We start from the raw sequence: 16514 nt of genomic DNA on the forward strand, positions 1-16514 counted from the left end.
CCACTTCCCAGCTGTATCTTTTATTTTATTTATTTGTTTGTTTGTTTTGATGTTTTGGGACAGGGTTTCTCTGTTTAACCACTCTGGCTGTCCTGGAACTTACTCTGTAGACCAGGCTAGCGTCAAACTCACAGAGATCTACCTACCTGCCTCTGCCTCCCAAGCACTGGGTATTAAAGGCGTGTGCCACCACCGCCAGGCTCCAATTCTTTTGTTTTGTTTTTTCCAGACAGGGTTTCTCTGTGGCCTTGGAGGCTGTCCTGGAACTAGCTCTTGTAGACCAGGCTGGTCTCAAACTCACAGAGAACCGCCTGCCTCTGCCTACTAAGTGCTGGGCATATGCCTCCACCACCACCACTCTGCCCAACTCTTTATCTTAAGAAAAATATAAACATTCTGTAGGGAACTTGTCAAGTTGGGCAGCTAAGCTGCAGGAATGATTCTGAGATGATGACCTGCGGCAGAGACTCTAGCTCAGCCCAGGTCATCGCCAGGAAATGACAGCTTCGCTCTGAGTTTTAGGGAGTGACATGGAAGCCCAGAGAAGACAATCCACTCAGCTGGAGTAGCACAGCTTGTCTGTCTATGGAGAGACCTTAAGGGGAGGGAGGGATCAAGTCTTGTTTCCCATCCTACTTCAGGCATTGACTGTACTGTAGATTCCTGACCCAAGTCCTCCGCAAAGAGGGGGAGGAGCATCTGACCCCAAGACCTATTTTCCTCCCAGGAGATGAAGATTGAAGATCTAGGAGCCGTGAGATGGCTCTGCCTGTAAGAGCTCTTGCTGTGCAAACCTGACAATCTGAGTTTAGTCCCTGGGACCCTTGGAAAGGAGGCTGGAGATAACCAACTCTACAAAGTTGTCCTTGACTTCCACATACGCTCTATGACACACACCTACCCCCCCCCACATGGCACATGTTCGCGTGCACACTCGAGTGTGCGCTGGTGCACACACACACACACACACACAAAGAGTAAATCTAGGTATGGCATAGGTCACATTCAACTGGAGAATCGACGATTCCATGGAAATATGTCATTTTCAAATGGGCCTGGGGGAATGAGTATAAAGGATGGGTGGGTATAGAGGGAAGAAGGAATTATTTTCCAGTGTGGTAGATCCCACTGTGTGTAATGAAGTAAAGGAGTCCAAGCTGTACAGAGGAGTCAAGGCCAAACAACACAGGGCCCCAAATGACAGGCTAAGGAGGTTACATTGACTAAAACCAGAGAGCCCACTAAGAAGGAAGCCTGACGGAAAGGAAACATGCAGACGCTGGACCAGAGGTAGCTGCTGCAACAGTCCAGGGTGCAGGGAGCCTACACAGGAGCAGGCTGGAACAGAAGCGGTCCATGCAAGAGCTACAGGGGAGGGGGGACGACACACAAGCAGTGGTGGTACACCCTTGTAATCCCAGGGCTTGGGAGGCTGAAGCAGGAAGATGCTGTCAGAGAAGGGAAGGAGGAAAGAAGGGAAAGAAAGAGGGTGGCAGGTGTTGGCGGTGCACGCCTTCAATCCCAGCGCTTGGGAGGCTTGTGCCTCCCTCCTGTAGCTCTGGAACCCATTTCTGTTCCAGATTGCTCCTCTTGGGAGGTGAGGGGGTACAGGCTGGAAATACAGTTGGTTTGAATTGTTCTCATTAAGCTGTCAGGTCATGTGGAGGTGATGGAAAGAGACAGAACAGTAAACAGGGTAGAGACTTGACCGGGACTGATGAGGACAGAGGGAGAGAAGTTGTCAGTGTTCACCTGGGGATGTGGAAACCAAGCTCAGGAGAGGGGCTCAAGGGACAGAGAATAGCTAGCTGACGGAAGGGAGATAGACAGAGGACCCCAAGAGTGAACCAGGAAGGTATCAGGAATGTCCAGCAGCAGTATCAGAGGCCACAGGAGCCCGGAGATTGAGAAAGGGAGTGGTTACTGGCTGTGTGGGTGTGGCTGTCACCCTCTGACTCTCACAAAAGGCTTCTCAGGACAGAAGCCAGGCTGCAAACAGGTTAAGGGGCAAGGGGCAAAGGGCCTGGAGGCAGCTGAGAAGGCCAGGGGAAGAGAGGGGATGGAAGGCAGGGAGGATGTTCAGGGCCCTGCAGAGATTGGGGGCTGGGGGACAAAAACCCAGAGGCTCAATGTGGAAATGCCTTGGAGACTCTTTGAAAAGAGGACATAAGGGACCCTGCTAAGGAGCTGGGAGCAGTGGTACTCCTCTGTAACCCAGCACCCTGGGGTTAGGGGCAGGAAGATCAGCTTTTCAAGGCCAGCTTTGACTACAGTGAGTTCATCATCCTGGGCTACACAAAAGCTTACCTCAATAAACAAACAAACAAAGACCTTGGTAAGAAGCCAAGACCTTAGCCAGGAGGTGATGGCACTTGGAAGCAGAGGCAGGTGGATCTCTGAGTTCGAGGCCAGATTAGTCTACAGAGTGAGTTCCAGAACAGCTAAGACTACACAGAGAACCCTGTCTTGGAAAAAAATTAAACAAACAAACAAACAAACAAAAAAGCCAAGCCTATGACCTATGACCTTGTCATGTCATCCCTGACAAACTGAAAAGGGTGGAAGATGGAGGGAGCCTCTCCTCACATCCCTTGACCCTTTCTGGGGGCTCTGATGCAGGGGGGGGGGTGACTTCTAATATCTTCAAGGCCAGCCTGAAGGAAGCAAGCAGCCTTTTCCCTGTAAGGGACTGTGGTCCAAGTTGGGGAGGATCTGTGTGTACCCCAAACCCAGCCCATGCTGTAATCATGTTTCCTAAGTAGCTTTCCTTTTTCTGTGACTCTTCTGTAGTGGACTGAATGGTAGAACCCCCAAAGATACATTCTATCCCTCAAGAACCTGTGATGTGGCCTTTCTTAGAAAAGGAGAGCCTCTTGGTGGGACACGCCTTTAGTCCCAGCACTGAGGAGGCTGAGGCAGGCAGATCTCTGTGAGTTGGAGGCCAGCCTGTCTACAGAGCTAGTTTCAGGACAGGGTCCAAAGCAATACAGAAAAACCCTGTCTCAAAAAAAGGAAGAAAGAAAGGGACTCTTTAGCAGGGGTAGTGGCACACGCCTTTGATCCCTAGCACTTGGATCCCAGCAGCAGGATCTCTTTGAGGCCAGCCTGGTCTACAGAAAGTTCTAGGACAGCCAGAACTGTTACACAGAGAAATCTGTCTTAACGCCCCCTCCCCCTCCAAAAGAAAAAGAAAAAGAGTTCTTGAAGGGCCAGTGGCACATGCCTGCAGTCCCTGCACTTAAGATGCAGAGGCAGAATTACAGTGAGTTTCAGTTCAACCTCGTCTACATCACAAAGCCCAGGCCACTACCGCCTACAAAGACCCAGTCTCAAAACAGTAGGAGACACTGAGTTTGGAATCACACAATCAACTCAATACTAGGCTGTCCTTAAGTGAGGACAGGCCTCCAGACCACGAGGGAGGAGCCGCCTGGGGCCATTAAAAGCTGGAAAGCAAGGGACTCTCCCCTGGAGCCTGGGGAAAGCAGAGCCTCTATGCTATCATTTTGTCCTGGCCTGTTCAAGTGTTGAGTGGGGGGAAAAAAAAATCCTGTTTTAAACCTGTTGCCTCTGTCCTAATTTGCAGTGATAGATCAGAAACCAAATTCTGCTCCCTACTCTGTAAAAGTTTCCAGGAAGCCTTGGAGCTCCAAGAGTCTTCAAGCAAATTAAACCTTGCCCAGAGGGGGGTTCTAGGTCTGACCAATTGTGTCAGGTAGAGGACAAACCCTTCCAGTGGGGGAGGGGAGCCAAGCTACCCGGCCCTTCCTGTCCCTTAGAAGAGGCTCCTTGTGTAGAGCTGCACTCTCTGCCCCCAGCTCCAGGCCGATTAAAAGGCACAAAGCCCCAACCCGCCACTCCACAAATGGCGCACCTGCCCTTCCCAACGTCTCCCCGTATCCTCTTCTCAGGGTGCTTCTCCCCACTCCCCAAATCTGCCTTTTCCCTTCCCGTTTGCATCCCTGGGGGGCAGAGGGGACAGATACCATTGAGCCCCAGTGGAATGGTAAGCACCCTCCTACCCCTTCCCCAGGACACAGCTGGAGGGGGGAGGGGAGGTCAGCAGGGTTCATAGAGGCCAGATGTTAGGGAAAAAGAGCCAAAGTGCCCACCCACCCCATCCCTCCCCTTCCCACCCCCCCCCCCAGGGAAAGGCAACAGATCTAAATTTTTTCTTCAGGATCTGCGTTTTGCAAGCGGTAAACTTTCTACAAAGCGTCTTCACGGAAAAGGAGACCATCCTTCCCCAGTGTCACGTGGGAACGGTTCTTCCTCACCCAGTTTTGGGGATGAGGGGTGTTAGTCACTTGCGTAAACACAAGAGCCACTAGGTCCCTCAGTAAGGGGCAGCCCTCACAGTACTGTCACCCTCCATGCCTCACCCATCCCTGAACCTGATCTCCTGGTGTAGAGAAAGCCATTCCACCCTTCTGACTCAAGGACTCCTCTTGACTGGGCGTGGTCCAGGCCTAGCTCCTCTCTGCCTGCAAAACAGAACCTCTGACCCCAAACCTAATCCCCAGGCCCTGCCCCCTTCTGATCCATCAGATCCCTGACAACTCCCAAAATGCCTGAGGTTAAAAAAACGTTTAAGGTGGCCCGCCCAGCCCAGGTTCCCTCCAAGCCCCCAGTCTCTCCCGCCCCATTTGCCTCTCTGCAGCCAGTTCTGTACCCACCTCGTTTAAGGGGCTGAGTTTGGATGTCTGAAAAATGGACTGAGACTAGTCTAACCCCACCCCATCCCATCCACAAACTGGGGAAAGAGTACCTCGAAAGACGACTTGTTTGGTCTGATTTTATTGATTTCTTCCACATTTTCCCAGGGAATGGGAATGGCCCTTTCCCCAGACAAAACCAGCTTTGGGCCCTCTGCTCTCTCCTCTTTATGGGGGGGAGGAAGGTGGGGCTGGAGGTCTCTTTCACCCATCAAACCTTACGGCAAAGAGAAAGTCCAAAAGTGGACAAAAGTTTGCTGGCCGAGAGACTGAAGCTCTCGCACCGGAGAATCACCTGAACTTGGGGAGAGGTAGGGCTAGGAATTGAAAAGGAAGGGTTAAAGGTCTGAGCCATGGGGGTGGTAGATGCCCCCAGGGAGCTGTCAATCACCTACCCACCCCACAACTCCCACACCCCTAAACTGGTCCTCAAACACGGAAACAACCGGTTTGTCCATCACCAAAGTCCGTCCCTCTGTCCCTTTCTTTAGGTCTCTGGGCAGTAGAGGCTTTGCTCCCCTGGGGTGAAGGCCCTGGCCGCCCGCTGAGGGCAGAGGTGGGGCTGGTCACGCAGCTTTTCCGGACGCCAGCCATTGGATCCTCCGCAAAGATGGAGGGAATCACCCCGACCTTTCAGGTGCTCGAAGATCACTGTCATTTGAGGTCCCCTTGACACACAATCCATAAAACGCGGGGGGGGGGGGGAAGGCAGACAATTTTGAAAGTCAAGACACCCTCCTGGAGTCCTCAGTCTGCCCCAGGACCCAATTTACCCCCCAGGTAAACGAGGCCGAACGCTCAGAGCTCTTCCAAGTTGACCCACCAGGATTTGAGGCCCGGGGGCTCGGGGACAGCGGGTCCTCCCATCTGCCACCTCCACAGCGGGTGGGCAGGCGGAGGCTTTGCGTCTCCCTGGAGGCGAAGCGAGGAAGCTGGCCCTAGGTCTCCGTCCTCTTCCACCACCAGGGCTGGGGGACAGGGAAAGCAGTCGAGGAGGCTGAAGGTGCTCGAAGTGGGGAGCGTCGGGGCGGGCCGGCGGGGCTGCACGCTGCGCGGGGGCGGCGCTGGCCGCCGGCGTTTCTTGGCTGCTCCCCGGGATTTGGCTGCCGGCCGTTCGGGCCCTCGGCGTAAACTTGGAGTGTCCAAGGCGAAGCCCTTCGCGTAACACCAAAGTTTCGAGCGGCGGATCAGGCGATTGAAATGCTCCTGGCGGAGATCACCGGGCGCGTCCGGCGCTGCGTCTGCCGTCGAGGGGCTGGGCGCGGGTGCCTCGGGCGCGGCCGGGGCAGGGTCTCCAGCCGCTGCAGCCGCCGAGCCATGCACAGGCTGCTCTGGAGACGCAGGTTCCGGGGAGAGGCCCGCAGGTGGCGGCGAAGGCCGGGAACTGGGTTCATGAGGCGGACTGCTAGCTTCATCAGGCTGGGACTCCAGACCCGGGGCTGGCCTGGGCGGGGACCAGGCGGAGCTGGTCGGAGATTCCCGAGGACGCCGGGGAGTAGGGCAGCGGCCGGGAGGTGCACAGGAACCGGCTCCGAAGTGCGGGAAGCTGCCTCCGCCCTCTTCCTCCTCTCCGCCGCCTGGGCACACCGCGGTGTCTGCATCCTCGCGGGCCGCGGCGCTCACGTCGCTCGGTAGCCCGGCCTGTCCCCCGAGGTGCTTCAGGCTGTCCGCGGCCCGGCCGCCGGTGCATGGCGAGGCCCGGGGGCTCAGAAGCACCGGGGTCCGAGGCGCCAGCTCTCCAGGCCCCAGGCCCAGGGCGGACGGCCGGGGTTTGGCAAGGGCGCAGAAGGCTAGGGCACGCAGGCACAGCGGGGAGAACTCCGGGGTCCCCCGACGCGGCTTCCGGGGCGTGGGCGAGCAAGGAGACCCCCGCGGGGACGCGGGCACTGCCAGGCGGGGAGGAGGACACAGAGTCTCCATGGAGCAGCCTTGGGGGTCGCCCACTGTGGGGGCCCTGGTCCCAACGGCGGGATGCCCCGGCGGCCCGAAGAGCCGGCGGGCCAGGGGAACATCGCCCCCCGTCGACGGGGAGGTCTGTGCTCACGGGCGCCCCGGGCCCGCCACCCGGGGCCCGCGGCGGCGCTCCGGCTCCCTCTGCGGTCTCGTCACGCGGCCCTCGCGGTGGCCGGACTCCTGGGTCCCCGCGCGTCCTCGGCGCAATCGGTCGCGCTTCCTGCCGCCGCCTTCCCGGCGCGCCCCCCTCAACGCTGAGGCGGGGGCAAACAAAGCGGCCGGCGCTCACGGCCGGCGGGAAGGACCCCAGCCCGGCGCCCGGTGCCCGGGCCCAGCGGCGGGGAGGGCGCCTTCCGCCCTCTCGGCTTCTTTCTTCCCCGCTGGCTCCGGAGACCGCGTTATAGAGAACTGCCCCCTCGCTGCCCCAATACCAGCGCCGCGGCTGCGAGCCCGCCTCTGATTGGTCGCTGTTGTTGTGACATCACGCAGACCCCACCCCTCGGGCGGCACGGCCCCCGTCCCCATTCCGCACCCAGACACACACACGTGGACCCTGAGCTGCTGGGCTGGGAGGCAGGGATGGGGGCGCGTGGGTCTGGGCACGCGCGAGTGGAAGTGCGAGGAGCCAGACACAACGCTCCTGGTGGCGTGTTGGCATCCTGGGATCATTTTACCTGCTCACAGATCCAGCCACTCTTTTATCCCGTAGCAGTCGCGGGTTTTCCGTATCTGTAAAATGGAAAGTTTGTTTCTGCCCTTTGGAAGCTTTGCATTCACAGCAACAAGCTCAAAAACAATGTGGAGGGGAAAGATGAAACCAAGCATCGATGGCTTACGAGCTTGGCATAGCAAGGAGGCGCCGTTAAGGTGTCCTGTGGTCTTTGCTCGGGGCTTGGGGGGGGGGCCTAGAACAGGGTCTGGCACCCAGTGAACTCAAAACAACAAAAACCACTTGGGTGAATAGTTAGGAATTCGCTACGTATGTGCAAGATGTATAAAACAAAATAATTCGGGGAGGGGGACTTCATCAGATCCACGAAAGACATAAGCTGGCTTTCTCGGTGCTCGTTTCCTTTTCTCAGAGAAATATGGAAGCACCCCACCTCTTAATGGAATTTCAAAGCACCAGCACAGTCGGAAACCTCCAAATCCCGGTTTCGACCCTCTAGGTCCTGAGCTCCCCGAATGGGTAGAAAGGACTAAAGGAGACACGCAGACTCTTACTTTCCACCCACAAAAGTGAATTCCCACAACATAATCTGATAATGCACACACCTCTCGCATCCCTTCTTTAGTTCCTAAACACCTACTCAGTCTGTGGAAGAGGCTTGCTCCTTAGTATTGGTTGATCTCTCCGCGGAGACTAGAAAGAGCTAGTGTCCTGGCTACACAGAACAGCCCAGCAGCTGATAGAATTCAGTCTTGATCACTGCCATATCACTACTGCCAACCCAAATGGCACAAAAAACTTTTGTGAATAAACGGATGAATGAAGGAGTCCTTGGGCTGTTCATCAGCACTGTAACATCAGGTTGTTAGATACAGTTGCCTGTGTCTGCAAAAGTACAAGAGATTGATGTAGGAGTTAGAGGTAGAATGAAACTGAGGGATACAGTATCATTTCCTGGCTCTCCCTCCCTCCCTGATAGGGTCTCACCACATGCAGCTGTGCTAGCCTAGTACTCCATCCTCTTGCCTCAGCTTCCTGGGTGCTACACTTACAAGCATGCATGATAGACTTTTTCTGCAACAGGACAACCAATGCAGCTTGCATCCTCATCCTCCCAGTAGTGACAATAGCAACACTATTTTTCTAAATCTCATCGAATAATGCCTGGAGGAAAGCCATAGGATGGGTTCCTGCACACACACATGCACCCTGCCCTTGGCAAAGGCCCAAGATAAGGCCCCAGAGTGGACTTGTGGAAGAAGGGGTTCAGTGTTCTGATTCTCAGCTCCCCCCACCCCAGATGTCCTCTACAAGACAGAGTTCTAGCTCTGGAACAACTGTCACCAAGTGAGTGGATCCCTGGGATTCTGCCAGCTTCCCCGGCTGAATCTAACTAACCTCCAAGGCTCCTTTGCACCTAGAGCCCTGACCCCACCTTAAAAACACACACTCACATACGCACGTGCTAGAAGAAGTGTGGTAGGAGGATGATCTGCACTAGTGAGGGGGTTGGAAGCCTCAGCAAGACTTTTTGGCTTGGTGGGAGAGGCATCTAGTTCCCTGCTTGTCTCTAGTCTCTTTGATAAAGGCCTGAGGGCAGCCTTGGCCCGTTGCAGGAGCCTGGCCTGGGAGACTCCTTTCTCCTCCCTTTCTCTGGAGTCTCTCGAATTTGCAGCCCTGCACCCAGCACCATGTGGATCTCTATGTGAATAAATCAGCAACTATTATGTAACAATGCAGCTCACAGGCCTCCTCCTTCTCCCACTCCAAAAGCTGCCAGCTCCCCCAACCCGAGTTTAGGGCTTTAATGCAAGGGGTCAGTGTTGTTAAAGAGTCCTAGTCTGGAGGGGAAACCCCTTCTGCCTTTCCTTCCCAGATGGCATGGAAGCAGTTAAAAACACTGGGGGTAACAGGAGTATGCTACAGCTGAAGTGACTGTTGTCAAGTCGCCATCTTTTTCCAGGAGACTTGGTGGGGGCAACTATGCAATCCTGAGCAGGATTGCCTAGATATTCCTTCTGTGCTTCAATGTCTCTCTCAGTAAAATGGAACAGTTGTGGTTTTCTCACAACCACAGCAGAGCTGAACACGAAGTGACCCATCCATCTCACCAATCCCTCACGTCGGCGGCTCAGCTGCTGCACTCCCCACAGTGAACAGTAGAGGGCACTGGGTCAATCCTCCGCCTACTACAGGAGGGATGGCTGCTTCTGATACAGACACTGGCTGGGTTCTGGGTCCTATATTACACCTCTCCAGAAAGGGACAAAAGAAATAAGAAGAGCCCCTGGGGGCTAGCTCAGAAGGCATTCCTTCTTAGCTGTCCACCTAGTATTTTTGTTTTGTATTAACATTTACTCATTTTTGTTTTATGCGTATGGGTGTTTAACCCGTATGTGTGTTTTTATACCACGTGTATGCCTGGTGCCTTTGGAGGCTAAAAGAGGGAGTAGGATCCCCTGAACCTGGAATTACAGATGATTGTGAGCCACTTTATGAATGCTGGGAATCGAATATCTTTGGAAGAGGGCCAAGTACTCTTGACATCTGGGCTGTCTCCATCCCCCAGCCTGCCTAGTTCTTAACTAAGGCAGAGGCACCATGTCCAACGATTTTGAAGGAAGGGGCTCCCTGGCTAAGCTTACTCCTAGAAAAAATAGAGACATAGAGAGCCCTAACCTTCTGGCCCCAAAGAACTTCCCAGTGTTTGTGTTTCCTAATCTCTAAGAATTCTACTGCTTATTGCCCATAACTCCCTTCTAGCTTGACATGGTTGTTATTTGGCTTATTCAGTTTTGTAGCTGTCTCAGCGTGGTAGCCCACGCTGACTATGAATTCCAGATCCTTCTGGCCTGAGCCTCCAAAGCAGATGGATTATAGGTGTCTGCCACCAGGTACACACTGTTTTTAAAACTGTTTTGCTTTGTTTTTGTTTTTTGAGACAGGGTTCTCTCTGTAGCCCTGGCTGTCCTGGAACTCACTGTGTAGACCAGGCTGGCCTCAAACTCAGAGATCCACCTTCTTCTGTCTCCCGAGTGCTGGGATTAAAGACATGTACCACCACTGCCCAGTTTAAATTTAACATCTTCATCATCCAATTCTAAACTGAGAAGTGCTTGTCTAGCGTGCAAAAGGCCCAGTACCACATAAGCAAGGTATAGGCCAGTGAGATGGTTCTTTAGGCAAAGACACTCATCACCAAGCCCAAGTTCAATTCCAAGGACCCACACGAGGAAAGGAGAAAAATGACTACTGCAAATGATCCTTTATCACCCTGCAAAATAAGTAAAGACAATTGTTTAAAAGACCAAACAAAGCAGCCACAATGGGTCACTCCTGTAACCCAGCACTCAGGAGATAATGGAGACTCAGGAACTTGGGGCCATCCTCAGCTTTATAAGTGCAAGGCCAACCTGAGCTACACAAGATTCTGCCTCTGGAAAATCCAATTTGTTTTGTTTTGTTTTTTGTTTTTTGAGACAGGGTTCTCTCTATAGCTTTGGAACCTGTCCTGGAACTTGCTCTGTAGACCAGGCTGTTCTCTAACTCACAGAGATCCACTTGTCTGTGTCTCCGGATGACTGGGATTAAAGGCATGCACCACCACCGCTCAACTCCAATTTTATCAATAAGATATCACTTATGAGAACCCTTGTCCTCCTCAGAATAGCTTCCATTCCTGCTATCAAGCCTCAGGGACTGATCTACTTTCTAGCTGTATAGAGAGAGCTCCCATTTCCAGACACTTAGAAACGGGATTGTGTGAACTTTTGTTCCTGGCTTCTCCCAAAAGAGCATAGTATTTTTGAGGCTTTATCTCTTCCCAAGTGTTTGCTGAGGGATTAGTAGTTTATGCCTTTTTACTACTGAGTGAGATCTTCTCAGTGTGTAGGTGGATAGATCATGCTTTGTTTATTCAGTCACATTTGGGCTGTTTTTACTTTTTTGGTTATAAATAATACAATCATGAACACTTGTGTTTAAGTTTCTGTCTGTATACCTCAGTGGTAGAACATTTTATTTAGCATGTCCAATGGCCTGGGTTTCATCCCTAGCCCTATCACACACACACACACACACACACACACACACACACACACACACACACACAGACAGAGAGTTCTGTTGAGATAGGGTCTTTAAAAATTCAGACTCACTATGAAGGAGGCTGACCTTGAACTCCTCATCCTCCTGCCTCTACCTCCAAAATACTAGGATTAAAAAAAAAATATTTTAGAGAGCTGAGTGGCAGGCAGTGCCTGCATTTAATCCCAGCACTCGGGAAGTGGAGGCAGAGGCAGGCGAATCTCTGAGTTTGAGATCAGTCTGGTCTACAAAGCTAGTTCCGGGACAGACAGAACTACATTGAGAAACCCTGTTTTGAAAACACACACACACACACTGCCCATTGAGAGGACTAGGAAGACAGCTCAGCGTGTAAAGTACTTTCTGTGAAATGGAGAGGGGATGAGTTTGGATCTCCAAGGCCCATATAAAAAGGCTGGCCAAGGTAGCAAGAGCCTATAACCCTATTGTTATGAGCAGAGACCAGGGGATAGCCTGCACTCTCTGACCTGCTAGTCCAGCCATTCAGTGAGTTCTGGGTTCAATGAAAGAACCTGTCCCAAAGAATGTGAACTATCTTTAGAAGAAGATACCGACATTGACCTCTACAGGGACTCAACTCAGGCCATCAGACTTGATGACAAGCAGCTTGACCTATTGAGCCATTTTGCCAGTCCTGCTTTGGTTGAGATGGGCTCACATTGTAACCAAAAGGGCAGGTAACTCACAGCAATCCTCTTGCCTCTGCTCCCCAAATGCTGAGGCTACAAGTGTGAGCCACTATGTCTGGCCACCAACCTGTTTTCCAAACTGCCTGTGTCACTGTACTTTCTTATTTACGCACGAAGATTATAACCTGGATATATATTGGGGTGGGTGTGGTGTTGTTTTGTTTATGGTCTAACAAATAAAGCTTGCCTGAAGATCAGAGTGCAAAGCTAACTATAGCCTTAGAGGTTAGGTAGTGGTGGTACACACCTTTAATTTCAGCATTTGGGAGACAGGGCAAGACGGATCTCTGTGATTTCAAGGCCACCCTGAGCTACACAAGAGTGAATCAGTCTAAAAAGAGTTCATGCCTTTAATCCCAGCACTAGAGAGGAATATAAGGAAAGAGGAGATAGCTCAACAGGCTGAGGTTTGGTGGAGACAGATTGCAGTCTGCTGTTACTCTGAGGACAGAATTGTCCCTTTGGTCTGAGCATTGGTAGAAGTAAGAACTTTCTAGTACCTGGCACTTTGCTTTTCTGGTCTCCAGCTTTAGCCCCTGTATCTGTCTCTGGGTTTTTATTATTCATGCTACAGGTGGGTTTTTTGTTTTGTTTCGTTTGTTTTCTCAAGACAGAGTTTCTCTGTGTAGCCCTGACTGTCCTGGAACTAGCTCAAAATCACAGAGATCTGCCTGCCTGTCTCCCAAGGGCTAGGTGTGCATGTTACAGCATAAGTGGCTATTTTTAATGTTAAATTATTGTGTGTGTGTGTGTGTGTGTGTGTGTGTGTCTTCTTGTGGGTATGTGCAAGTGAATACAGTGCCCTTGGAAGTCAGAGCCATTGACCCTCCAGAGCTGGAATTACCTGTGTGAGACAACCCTTGAGGATGCTGAGAACTGAATTTGAGTTCTCTGTAGGAACAGTACATGCCCTTAACCACTGGGCCATCTCTCCATTTATTTAAACAGTTTGTTTGTTTGTTTGTTTGAAACAGGATCTCTCTATGTAGTTCTGGCTGTCCTGGAACTCTATGTAGACCAGGCTGGCCTCAAACTCATAGAAATCCCCCTGCTTCTGCCTTCTGAGTGCTCCAGCTATAGGTGTGCATCAGCCACTAACCTCCAGGCTGCTCTTGAACTCCTTATCCTCCTGCTTTTACCTTCTAAGTGCTGGGATTACCTCTTTGTGCAAAGCTACCCACCCTCCACCATATCTGTCCTATCCAGAGGCTGAACCTGGACCCGCAGCTCTGTGTTAGTGTGCTTGCTTGGCACATTGAAGGCTTGGACTAAGCCCCAGCACCAAAAAGGAAAAATCAACCAAATCTCTTGACCCAAAGTCTGTTCTCCCATCCCTTCTCCCTTTCACAGCCAAACTTCCCCAAGCCTGTCTGCGCAGGCTGTCTTCCTCTTTTTGTCACTTCCCACTTACTCCTCAGCCCACTTCCATCTGCTTCCTCCCCCACCTGCCACCAAAATAGCTCTTGCTGCGGTCCCAGTGGCCTCTCTCTCATCCGACCTGCATCTCATCGAAACCAGCAGGCCCCTGCCAGCCCTGCTGCCCTCTGCAGCAGATGCAGCCTCCCTCCTTCTTCCTCTTTCTAGTGACTGCAGGCCCTGCCTCTGGGTTCCAGCTCTCTGTTCCCCTCCTGCCTCTTTAGGCTTCATTGCAGGCTCATCTTTTCTCTTCAGTCACAAATGCTGGTGGCTCCTGGCGCTCCAACCACAACTCTGTCCCTTCAGACATTGTTTTGTGGCCACTTTGCGATCACCATCTAGGACTAGAACTCTCCTCCCAGCTCAGACCTGCCATGTCCAGCTCTTGAAACTTCCTACCGGGGCATGTCAAAAGCCAACCTGATGGAACCTGACAGAAACCCTCAGCTCTCCTCTTCCCACTGCTGAGAGATCCACTATGATTCCATGATCCATTTTTACGCCCAGAAACCTTGGGGTCACCCTGATCCTTGGAGTCAGTCCTGCAGCCAGTCAAACCACAGATTGGATTGTGCTACAATTGTGTTACACCTTCTCATGACAATTTTCTGCTTGAACTTTTTTTTTTTCCTTTTTTGCTTTGGAGCCTGTCCTGGAACTCGCTCTGTAGACCAGGCTGGCCCTCCAACTCACAGAGATCCACCTGCCTCTGCCTCCTGAGTGCTGGGACTAAAGGCATGCACCACCACCGCCCGACAACATTTTTTTCTAGACAGCATCTCATATAGCCCAGGCTGGTCTCAAACTTGCTATTTAGCCAACAATGACTTTGAACTGATATTACTGCCATCACTGCACCTCTCCAGTGCTGAGATCACAGGTATATACCACCAGCCCAGGTTATACAGTGCTGGAGACCCTGCCCAAGACTTCTGTTTGCTGAATAAGCACTCTACCAACTGAGCTATATCCTCGGTCCTCACTTTCAGTCAGTTTGCAGTTGCAGTAGATTAAACCCAGGGCTTCTGGCATGCTAGGCTGGCTAGGCAGCCACACCACAACCACATCATTTCATTTATATTTATGTGCAGTGCATTTTGCCTGCATGTGTATCTGTGCACATGTGTGCAGTACCCAAGGAAGCCAGAAGAGGGCGTCTTATCTTCTAGAGTTACAGTTGTAAGCTGCCATGTGGGTGCTGAGAATCAGACCCAGGTCCTCTGGAAGAGCATTCCAGTGTCTTAACTGCTGAGCCATCTCTCCAGCCCCCAGTCATATTCTTCTAATGTTTCCCACTATGTCAATCCAAGTAGTGAATCCTAAGTGTGATAATCTTACAATCAGGTCCTGCTAGAAAGAGGGATAGATTCTCCTTCCTTCTGCCCTGTGATGTTCTTGCTCCACTCCCCAGCCACTCAGTCATCTTGGGTGTCTAAAGCAACAGCTTCCTCCCCCCTCCCCCCGCCCTGCTAGTGTTGCTCCCATCTGGACAATGCCTACTCCTACTCAAAGTGTTCTAGCATTCTCCCTTCCCTGGGGGAAGTCTCTCCACACCCTTTCCAGCAGGGGTGATTTCCAACTGTGATGGCCCTTTCCAAACTGGACCTGGCATAGTCCATGCTTATAATATGAGCACCTGGGAAGCTGAGGCAGGAGGATCAGGAGTTCTACACCAGCCTGGGTCACACAGTGAAACCTCATCTCAAAACAAAAAGCAAGACCAGAGCTGGTGGCACTCATCTCTAATCCCATCGCTGTAGATGAAGAAGTAAGGGGTCAAAATCATGCTGTACTGTACAGTGAGTTTGAGGTCAGGGTGTACTACAAGAGGTCCTGTCTCAAAAAACAAAGAGGTGTGGTGTGGCTGTCCTTTAACTCTGCACTCCATGGAGGTAGATGCATGAGAATCTCCCTATATAGTCAAGACCAGCCTGGTCTACATAGCAAACTTTAGGACAACCTAGAGAGCCTTTTTTGAAAAAACAAACACATAGGGGCTGCAGAGATGGCTCAGCAGTTAAGAGCACTGGCTGTTCTTCCAGAGGTCCTGAGTTCAATTCCCAGCAACCACAGAGTGGCTCACAACCATCTATAGTGGGATCTGACACCCTCTTCTAGCATTAAGTTGTACATGCCACATACATAAAATAAGTAAATCTTTAAAAAAAACAAAAGCGAACACATAGCCAAGTATGGTATTCTGCACCTTTAATCCCAACACTTGAAAAGAAGAGGCAGGCTGATCTCTTGAGTTTGAGGCCAGCCTGTTCCACAAAGTGAGTTCCAGGACAACCAAGACTACAAAGAGAAACACTTTTTTGAGACAGAGTTTCGTTGTGTAGCTTTTTAGACCACCAACACCTGGGCCCAAGAAACCCTGTCTTTAAAAAAAAAAAAAAAAAAAAAAAAAAAAAGATTCATTATATCAACAGTGGAATATTACTCAGTCTTAAAAAGAAATTGAGTTTTGATGCAGGATTCAACAGGGATACACCGTAAAGACATGCTAAGTGAAGTAAAGCAGACACAAAATAAGAGGGTTTTTGTTTTGTTTTTATTTTTCAAGACAGAGTTTCTCTATATAGCTTTGCAACCTGTCCTGGAAGTTCTCTGTAGACTGGGTTGGCTGCAGACTCACAGAGATCTGCCTGCCTCTGCCTCCCCAGTGCTGGTTTTAAAGGCATTCGCCACTACCGCCCAGCTAGAAGATTTTGTTTTGTTTTGTTTGTTGAGACAGGGTTTCTCTGTATTGCTTTGAAGTCTGTCCTGGAACTAGCTCTGTAGACCAGGCTGGGCTTGAACTCACAGAGATCTGCCTGCCTCTGCCTCCCAGGAACTGGGTGGCATGTGCCACCAAACACCTGGCCAGCTAGAAGTTTTTATGGAGTACATTTATTTGCCTTGCTTAGATTCATAGTGACTGAAAGTAGAATAGTGGTTGCTAGGGGCTGGCAGGGACACTAG

The 16514-nt window shown here is 51.5% G+C and overlaps 1 protein-coding gene across 1 annotated transcript; it reads right to left on the minus strand.

Annotated features, from left to right (window-relative positions):
• Positions 1-4849: 4849 nt before the first annotated feature.
• On the minus strand, positions 4850-6769 carry Epop (elongin BC and polycomb repressive complex 2 associated protein). Its single transcript, XM_051175353.1, has one exon. The coding sequence runs from the start codon at positions 6633-6635 to the stop codon at positions 5514-5516; it is 1122 nt and encodes a 373-aa protein (XP_051031310.1). The 5' UTR covers positions 6636-6769; the 3' UTR covers positions 4850-5513.
• Positions 6770-16514: the final 9745 nt, after the last annotated feature.

Source organism: Phodopus roborovskii, unplaced genomic scaffold (genome assembly GCF_943737965.1).
Source record: "Phodopus roborovskii unplaced genomic scaffold, PHOROB, whole genome shotgun sequence".
NCBI classification, from domain to species: Eukaryota; Metazoa; Chordata; class Mammalia; order Rodentia; family Cricetidae; genus Phodopus; species Phodopus roborovskii.